The 10,062-nt window shown below is 43.9% G+C and overlaps 1 protein-coding gene across 1 annotated transcript in view; it reads right to left on the bottom strand.

Moving 5' to 3' along the window:
* Positions 1-3,354: 3,354 nt before the first annotated feature.
* LOC124594532 (potassium/sodium hyperpolarization-activated cyclic nucleotide-gated channel 4-like) overlaps positions 3,355-10,062 on the bottom strand; it is a 57,194-nt gene continuing 50,486 nt past the window's right edge. Inside the window, exons 3-5 of the mRNA XM_047132905.1 lie at positions 4,050-4,286; positions 3,644-4,001; positions 3,355-3,502 (exon numbers count right to left, since the gene is read on the bottom strand). Of these exons, the coding sequence (XP_046988861.1) occupies positions 3,699-4,001; positions 4,050-4,286 (540 nt within the window). The 3' untranslated portion in view covers positions 3,355-3,502; positions 3,644-3,698. The remainder of the gene's footprint in view (positions 3,503-3,643; positions 4,002-4,049; positions 4,287-10,062) is intronic.

The raw sequence follows: 10,062 nt of genomic DNA, 5'->3' as shown, positions 1-10,062 counted from the left end.
CAACTGAACGGATCATTGGCTGGAAGTCGTATTGTTCGGCCACTTGTAGCCATTCATGGACTTGTTCCCAAACAACTACGATTTTTATGGACGACAATGCGCCATGTCACCGGGCCACAATTGTTTGCAATTGGTTCGAAGAACATTCTAAACAGTTCGAGCGAATGGTTTGGCCAACCAGCTCACGCGACACGAATCCCATCGAATATTTTCGGGACATAATCGAGAGGTCAGTTCGTGCACAAAATCGTTCACCGACGACACTTTCGGAATTGTGGACGGCTATAGAGCAAGCATGGCTCAATATTTCTTCAGGGAACTTCCAACTACTTGCTGAGTGCATACCACGTCGAATTGCTACATTACGCTGGGCAGAAGAAATACTGATAAACGATCATTTGTCTGTCGAAACATTACTGCATTTTAATTATTCTGTACTCTGGTACGGATTAATTTTGATATTTGACATAAATTTCAACTTGGTACCACTACTCGTTTCTGAGATAAAAAGATAAAGGATAAAACAACCGACTGAATGAGGGACGAAAAACAAAGCGATCGTATAAGGGTTCCATTTTTATCGACTGACACACGGAACCCTAAAATGAACTGCACTGCAAATAGGACGTTTGCGCATGCTGCAACATTTACAAGGTATCATTGAGTAGCAACATTCTACGACTACGATGAGCATATGGCATTGTTGGCCGGGAGGCCTCATCCTGGGAAGTCCGGCAGCCAAGTGCAAGTCTTATTTCAGTCGACGCCACATTCGGCGACTTGCGCGCCGGTGATGAGGATGAAATGATTATGAGGACAACACGGCTCCCAGTCCCTGAGCGGAGAAAATCTCCAACTCGCCCAGGAGTCGAACCCAGACCTTCTGGTCTGGCAGGCGAGTACGTTAGCGCCCAGCTAAGCAGACGGACATTCTATGACTATTTATAGTATATTGTACACCCGAAAATAAAGAATTATGCCAAGTATATGGAATGACTCGGCAAAAAGATAAATATAATGAGCACGCCATAAACACAAGAAGAAGAAGAAGAAGAGAATGACGATCATCAGCTTGTAGTGAGAACGCTGTAGCTCTAGCCTATAAAAGAAATAAACACTAATTACTGGGAAAAAAACCTGAAACTTTTTAACGTGCGGAATAGCAAAGATTTTTTCTTGTGTGCTCCTTGATGTAAATAACTTTTAGTAGTTGATTAAATGATTGCTTGGTACAGTAACACCTTTACAGTATGCTTGCGATTTAGATTACACCTAACAAAAAATATACGATATGTTACAAAAAGAGTTACTGAGTGCTAATTTAAAGACATTTTGCTAACACATTTTATTGTTCCATTATATTACCAGTTTCGAACTTTAGTTCATCATGAGATCACTGCATTACAGAATGAACTGCTAGTCAGACGCTGGTTGTTTTGCTTGCCATGGTACCAGTGAGCGTGTTTTGATAGCTTTGAAGGCTTTAGTTTCTGTTATTTTTCGTGTGCCGCACAGTAATCTCATCTCAAAAGTGTCCCAGAGTTATAGACATAATCACAAAAATCGAGCGAGGTGGCGCAGTGGCTAGCACACTGGACTCGCATTCGGGAGGACGACGGTTCATTCCCGCGTCCGGCCATCCTGATTTAGGTTTTCCGTGATTTCCCTAAATCGCTCCAGGCAAATGCCGGGATGGTTCATTTGAAAGGGCACGGCCGGCTTTCTTCCCCGTCCTTCCCTAATCCGATGAGACCGATGATCTCGCTGTCTGGTCTCCTCCCCCAAATAATCCAATCCAAACCAACCACAAAAACACAAAGGAAAAGAGGGGCTACACCTGGCACTTCTATACCGAACATTCTGATTTCATACAAACAACAAATCAGCGAACTATCGGTTTAATAAGTCACAGCTGCAAAATACTAACACGAATTCTTTGCAGACGAATGGAAAAACTAGTAGAGGCCGACCTCGGGGAAGATCAGTTTGGATTCCGTAGAAATGTTGGAACACGTGAGGCAATACTGACCCTACGACTTATCTTAGTAGAAAGATTGAGGAAAGGTAAACATACGTTTCTAGCATTTGTAGACTTAGAGAAAGCTTTTGACACTGTCGACTGGAATACTCTCTTTCAAATTCTGAAGGTGGCAGGGGTAAAATACAGGGAGCGAAAGGCTATTTACAATTTGTACACAAACCAGATGGCAGTTATAAGAGTCGATGGCTATGAAAGGGAAGCAGTGATTGGGAACGGAGTGAGAAAGGGTTGTAGCCTACCCCCGATGTTATTCAACCTGTATATTGAGCAACGAATAAAGGAAACAAAGGAAGAGTTCGGTGTAGGTATTAAAATCCACGGGGAAGAAATAAAAACTTTGAGGTTCGCCGATGACATTGTAATTCTGGCAGAGACAAATGACTTGGAAGAGCAGTTGAACGGAAAGGACAGTGTCTTGAAAGGAGGATATAAGATGAACATCAACAAAAGCAAAACAAGGATAATGGAATGTAGTCGAATTAAGACGGGTGATGCTGAGGGAATTAGATTAGGAAATGAGACACTTAAGGTAGTAAAGGAATTTTGCTATTTGGGGAGAAAAATAACTGATGATGGTCGAAGTAGAGAGGATATAAAATGTAGACTGGCAATGGCAAGAAAAGCGTTTCTGAAGAAGAGAAATTTGTTAACATCGAGTATCGATTTAAGTGTCAGGAAGTCGTTTCTGAAAGTATTTGTATGGAGTGTTGCCATGTATAGAAGTGAAACATGGACGATAAATAGTTTGGACAAGAAGAGAATAGAAGCTTTCGAAATGTGGTGCTACAGAAGAATGCTGAAGGTTAGATGGGTAGATCACGTAACTAATGAGGAGGTATTGAATAGAATTGGGGAGAAGAGAAGTTTGTGGCACAACTTGACTAGAAGAAGGGACCGGTTGGTAGGACATGTTCTGAGGCATCAAGAGATCACCAATTTAGTACTGGAGGGCAGCGTGGAGGGTAAAAATCGTAGAGGGAGACCAAGAGATGAATACAGTAAGCAGATTCAGGAGAGTGTAGGCTGCAGTAGGTACTGGGAGATGAAGAAGCTTGCACAGGAGGGAGTAGCATGGAGAGCTGCATCAAACCAGTCTCATGACTCAAGACCACAACAACAAACTTCACGTCTTTTACATGAATATTTCTGAAAGATGTCATTGCGACAGGCAACTTTGAAACCGTGTGAAAGGTAAGCAAACTCGATGACCCGTTGGCTTCCACGGACGGAGGATGTGAGTACTAATGTAACTAGGTAAATGAAAGAAATATTTAGATGATTCACGAATGTAAAGATTTATTTAAAATGTTGAGTAAGAAGGAATTATGTACAAAGAACGGCTCTAAAGTAGCATTTATTGCTAATACATACAGTAAATATACATGATCATGAAATTCTTATCATCTAAGAGAGAAGCATTCTGTGTTGTTTCTTTGGTGAATCGAAGGTGAACCTGGAGACCTAAGAATTATATTTAGATTAAAGTTCAGTCTTGATCACGTTATGTCTGTTTTAATGACATAACGTGATCAAGACTGAACTTTAATCTAAATATAACAATTTATTGATCACTGCATTCCAAAAATGTTTACCAAAATTGACCTAAGAATTGATTCACAGCCTTAGACAGACGTGCCACGCAGTTTCGCGGAGCGCTTCAGGCGATGCGCGTGAGCCCGGCCTGCTGGTAGGCGAAGACGGGCGCCCCCTGGGGCAGCAGGTCCTGGTAGTGGAAGCGTGCCAGGTAGCCCGGGTCGACTGGCACGGGGGCGGCGCCGGGCAGCGTGAGGCGCTCGGGCAGCAGCGAGAAGGTGGCGGGCGCGGGGCCGTGCGCGTAGGCGATGCGCTGCAGCCGGCCGTCGGGCAGCAGCACGAAGTAGACGCCCGCCTCCGAGTCCTCCAGCGGCTCGCGCTGCGCCTGCGACCGCGCGCCGGCCGCGCCCGAGTCCGCGTCGGCCGCCTCCGTGGTCGTGGTCGTGGCCGCCTCCGTGGTCGTCGTCTCGGCGGCCTCGGTGGTCGTGGCCGGCGGGCCGTACTGCTGGGGCGGCGGCGCGTACAGCCCGGCGGTGCGCGACGACGCGGGCAGGAAGAACTGCCGGCCCTCGGGACGCCAGCCGGAAGCCGGGTAGGGGGCTTCCGGCTCTGGCCGAGCGGAAGCGCCACCTGCCAGCAGGGCGAGAGCCGTCACCACCAAGAGATGCTGCATGTCGCTGTCAGAGGGGGTTCGGCTGGCGACTGATAACAGCTCCGGACACCGCGGGCGGTTTTATAGCCGGCGGCTAGCATTGACCCCGTAGCGATGCGCGCAGGACCGTTGCCGCGCTGGCCGAATGAGGCGGCGTACTTGGAAGGACAGACGTGATGCGCCTCCCAAAGTCCGATGCGTGGCCATATCAAACGCCCGCCACGGTCGTATGAAACGCTTCTTGTACATTTTAATTCTCTATTGAAAATTTTACACACAGTGTCTCTCCCGCGAGTTGTCAGGTGTCTTTTCTCTGGCGTAATGCCAGATATTTTCAATTTCGTATTTGTAATGTGTAGATGGAATCGGTCCAAGCAAGTATTGCTGATCTCATGTTTCATGCGATGCCCAGTCTCTGTTAATCTATTGAGTATGATAGGTCGTGGGCGATCACTGCACCACGTAAAACATTTAACGAAGTACATTTACACAGAAAAAACGCAACACAAGTAATCTAGCTAATTAGCACAAATACGCTGCAGCGCCAAAGAAACTGGTATTCAAATACAGATATATGTAAACAGGTAGAATACGGCGCTGCGGTCGGCAACGGCTGCATGAGACAACAAGTGTCTCGCCAATTGTTAGATCTGCTATTGCTGCTACAGGTTATCAAGATTTAAGTGAGTTTCAAGATGGTTCAAATGGCCCTGAGCACTATGGGACTCAACATCTGAGGTCATCGGTCCCCTAGAACTTAGAACTACTTAAACCTAACTAACTTAAGGACATCACACACATCCATGCCCGAGGCAGGATTCGAACCTGCGACAGTAGCGGTCGCGCGGTTCCAGACTGAAGCGCCTAGAACCGCTCGTCCACTCCGGCCGGTGGCAATCACATATTAAGAAGACTTTGAGACGTGTTGTATAGCACTATTATTTAGCTCTCATATCGAGTAGTAATGGCGCTACAGAAAAATTTAACCCCAGAGTAAAAGTGTGTGGGGAATACATTTCTAGTCGGCCGGGGTGGCCGAGAGGTTCTACGCGCTACAGTCTGGAACCGCGCGACCGCTACGGTCGCAGGTTTTAATCCTGCCTCGGGCATGGATGTGTGTGATGTCCTTAGGTTAGTTAGATTTACGTAGTTCTAAGTTCTAGGGGACTTACGACCTCAGAAGTTAAGTCCCATAGTGCTCAAAGCCAATACATTTCTATACCTTTTCCATGGATGATAACAGTCTTCTTGCTGAAAACAAGAAAGTATGGTGGAATAAATATTGATGAGGCGATGAGGTGGACAAGTTGTCCAATCCAGTATTTGAGTTATCCAAAATCTAAAAGAAAGGAAAAGAAGCAGAAAAGGAATTACAAGGAGAATGACAATGACCAGCCGCACAGTCCATGACTGCAGCGCCTTAGACCGCTGACACAGTATCTCCGAGGTAGCGATGAAGTGGGGTTTTTCCCGTATGGCCACTTCACGTGTGTGCCGTGAATATCAGGGATCCAACATCGCTGCGGCCGGAAAAAGTTCCTGCAAGAACGGGACCAACGACGACTGAAGAGAATCGTTCCACGTGACAGAAGTGCAACCCTTCCACAAACTGCAGCATATTTCAATGCTGGGCCATCAACAACTGTCAGCTTGTAAACCATTCAACGAAACATCATTGATGTGGGCTTTTGGAACCAAAGGCCCATTCGTATAACCTTGATGACTGGACGACACAAAGCCTTACGCCTGCCCTGCGTCCGTCAACACCGACAAATCTACTGTTGATGACTGCAAATATGTTGCCTAGCCGCAAGAGTCTCGTTTCAAATTGTATCGAGAGGATGGATGTGTAGGGGTATGGAGACTACCTCACGAATCCATGCACCCTGCATGTCAGCAGTAGACTGTTTAAGTTGGTGGAGACTCTGTATTGGTGTGGGGCATGTGCAGCTGGTGTTATATGGGACCCCTGATACGTCTAGATACGACTCTGACAGGTGACACGTACGTAAGCATCCTGTCTGATCACCTGCATTCATTCATGTCCATTGCGCATTCCGACGGACTTGGGCAATTCCAGCAGGACAATGCGACACCACACACGTCCAGAATTGCTACAGAGTTGCTCCAAGAATACTGTTATGAGTTTAAACACTTCTGCTGGTGATCAAACTCCCCAGACATCAATATTATTGAACATACCTTGGGTTGCCTTGCAACGTGCTGTTCAGAAGAGATCTGCACCTTCTCGTACTCTTAGGGATTTATGAACAACCCTGCAGGATTCATGGTGTGAATTTCCTCCAACACTACTTCAGACATTAGTCCATATCACGTCGTTTTGTGGCACTTCTGCGTGCTCGCGGGAGCCCTACACGATATTAGGCAGGTGTACCAGTTCCTTTGACTATTCAGTGGATATTGACGAGGTCGTGCGGTAGCGTTCTCGCTTCCCGCGCCCGGGTTCCCGGGTTCGATTCCCGGCGGGGTCAGGGATTTTCTCTGCCTCGACTGGGTGTTGTGTGCTGTCCTTAGGTTAGTTAGGATTAAGTAGTTCTAAGTTCTAGGGGACTGATGACCATAGATGTTAAGTCCCATAGTGCTCAGAGCCATTTTTTGATAATGACGAGACAAAAATAATATCGCATACAACGAACGACACTAAATGCAGAAATAGTAACACATAGATAAAGGAGAATAGAAACCTGTCTATAGATTAAGTAGGATAGATCGCTGCCGGTTATTGTACCAGGTGCCACGTTAAACCTCTTGTAAGGTTTCCGTATGTACTGGGACAAAAACGCATGAGCGCGCTGCACGAGTAGTGAATCGGATCCTTGACTCTGTGTTTAAGATAATCTGTGGTGCGATTGTTTGGCATTCAGTTTTGCAGCACTGGAGCATTCTTATTTGACCCTTAGTAGGGAACAACTGAGTTCTTAGAGAACGAGATTTGATGTTCGAGAATCTGAAATTTTATGGAACACTTTCTTAAGGAGATGAAAACTCGTTTGTAAACCTATTTTATTGATTTTATTGATGGAGAAGATTTTTGGAGGAATTTTTCAAGGTAACCAATGCTCACATAAGAATGAAATGTTTGTTTTTCAGAACTATTAATTGAAGAAAACCTTTGTCACTTAGGTAACTAATAATTTTTGTAATTTGTGTTAATTTTATCTCTTTGTTTTCATTATTTCACAAATTACGTAATTGCTTTAAATGTCTTTAATTTGTGTAATGGGTGAATTTTGTTAGAGTCTTCTTATGTTGTACACTCTTTAACAATAATCAGAGTTAATTTTTCAAGCATGGTTTTCTCTAAAGTAAAATCCTCCTCCATCGTTCTCAGTAAAGTTTTAAATGTTTTGTCATGTGTACGTGGCATCTTTCACCATACGCAGCCACACATTTTTTCTGACAAGCAAAGAAAAATTTAGAGAATAGATTATTTTTTTAGCTGCTGCATTTGCTGGTTTCTATTTGCTCTCGAGAACAAAAGAACACCAGACAAAGAATTGCGTGTTTGGCAAGAGGTAAGTTCCTTTTTTTTTCAGGGCAGATCACTCTGCATTCTCGTGAGCAAACAGTGCATAAACAGAATTTTCAGTTGTTGCGCTAAATAAGCAGACTGATCTATAGTGAACAGCAGAGGTACTCTTAAACAATTATTTTCTTCAGAGTTGAGCAGTGTTTTATTTTGTGCATATTTCAAGTCAGACAGTGCACTTCATGTTACGTAACTTTCATAACGTACTTCAGTATTGAGTTTCAGTTAAATATTTTTCATTGAGTACACAGTTAGTTTCTTCTGGAATTTAATTGGATTCACCTTCTTTGTTTCAAATTCAGCATTTCACTAATAATATGGTTTTGATTCACAACACTGTTCACAAGCGCAATAAATGGCGAACCAACACTCAGTACTGCTCAGCAGCTGAATACAATATTTTAAGGAAACGTTACACGGGGAGAAAGTTTTTGAAAAAGAATATTCAGTATTTCATATGTAGGGAAATTTCGTAGAAAGCTTTTACTGAATTAGACTACATTACTGCAACACAAGTAATATAGCTAATCAACACATACGCAGTATAAAACAATACCAAAACGTAGAAATTAGAACAGTTATGCGAAAGATGAATTGACTCGTGAGAACTGAGACGTGAATTACTTCGCGCACTTAACTAACAATGGGACGTGCTTTCTGGGGACGTTCGGCTCGAGGACACATTCCGAGAACAGCTTCTTGAGCAACGTCGTCTCAGACAACTATCTCCAGCACTAATCTTTCCTATCTCCCTTTATTCTTCTTAAAAATTAATGTCTCATTTTTTTATTTAAAAAAATTGTTCAAATGGCTCTGAGCACTATGAGACTTAACTTCCGAGGTCATCAGCCCCCTAGAACTTAGAACTACTTAAGCCTAACTAACCTAAGGACATCACACACATCCATGTCCTTTTATTTCGTGCGTTATAATTTCAAAAAGTGATCACGGCTGTATCTTAAACAAAAAAAGCACAAAAGACCTGCATGCAGCCCCACCTGCTGCATGGGCAACGGTTCGCGCGGCCTCAGCTGCAAGTTCAAATTTCGTTGCGCAGTGGGCGACGTGGGTACCAGCTAAATGGACTGAGTGGAGCACTACTACCCGCACAAAATTTATCAGATTGAGGGCCATAGTTGTCTAAATGCAGCCTTGATATGCAGCCTTGTCTACGCAAAGCATTCCCAGCTATAAACGAAAAATGATTTTTAAAGCGGACTTTTATGTGCCCATTCGATAGAGAGACTCTAAATTAGTCTAGAGTGATATCTGGTATAGCAAAATTTATTATCAGGGACTGCAAACCACGGAGAATGACCACTACTCAAGTAGCGACTTGATTAGGGCAGATGCATGGCTGTAGCAGACAGCGCAGACCAAGGCCATTCACAAGAGGGTTTAAGTCGGGCAGCGAACAATGGCGAACAAAGATTTTACTGTGTTTTACTGTTACTGGTAATATAAATCTCTAAATCGAAACTCGAACTACACTAATTTTGGCCCGCTCTACTGAATGGACACGTAAATTCCATTTTTAAAATAGCTTTGTTTGTAAATGGAAACAAACCGTTGTTTTACGTTGACACCGGACGTAAAATGAGAGTCGAGATGAGTACTGTTTGCTTGGGCTAGCTCCAGCTATACACTGGAAGAACGAAACTGCAAATATCTGCCCAGAAAGCCAGCGGGAATACGCCTGACACTCTTAGAAGAGACACCCAGTATACAGGGTGAAGCGAAATTCGCGCACTCGGGCTTCGCAGCGCGACTCCTCACATGCCAGCGATAAAAAAATGTCTGCCATGAAATTTCGTCCGCGAGTACATCTGGCACAAAAAGGACATAAAAGAGCGGAAATCATATGTATGGTAACTACCTCTGACAGCACACATTAGTCGTGCTGTGGATTGGATAGAGTTTTGGGTTAGAATGCAGGAGGTCGAGGGTTCAATCCTGGGGTGGGACGGATTTTTGTTATTTACTAATTTCAGTCTGACATTTCATAATGTAATATACACCGTTTCTTAGGTCACATGTATCCTAAATTTACAACATTTTGTATCTCTGAATATAACAAATACGTGGTTAGACAAATAAGAAATAGACAGTTGAAACAAATGACCTGTCATAGGACAGAATAACTCCAAAAAAAAAAAAATATGAATTTCGAGATGCAAAAGATAATAGCACAGTACAATAACACAACATCTACCTGTCATTTATACTACATGTAATATGATCGCTCTAATATCGCACACTAGCAACCAGTGACCATAATAATGTCCG

The sequence above is a fragment of the Schistocerca americana genome, chromosome 2, assembly GCF_021461395.2.
Source record: "Schistocerca americana isolate TAMUIC-IGC-003095 chromosome 2, iqSchAmer2.1, whole genome shotgun sequence".
NCBI lineage: Eukaryota > Metazoa > Arthropoda > Insecta > Orthoptera > Acrididae > Schistocerca > Schistocerca americana.
This window is presented reverse-complemented; position numbering and strand designations above follow the sequence as displayed.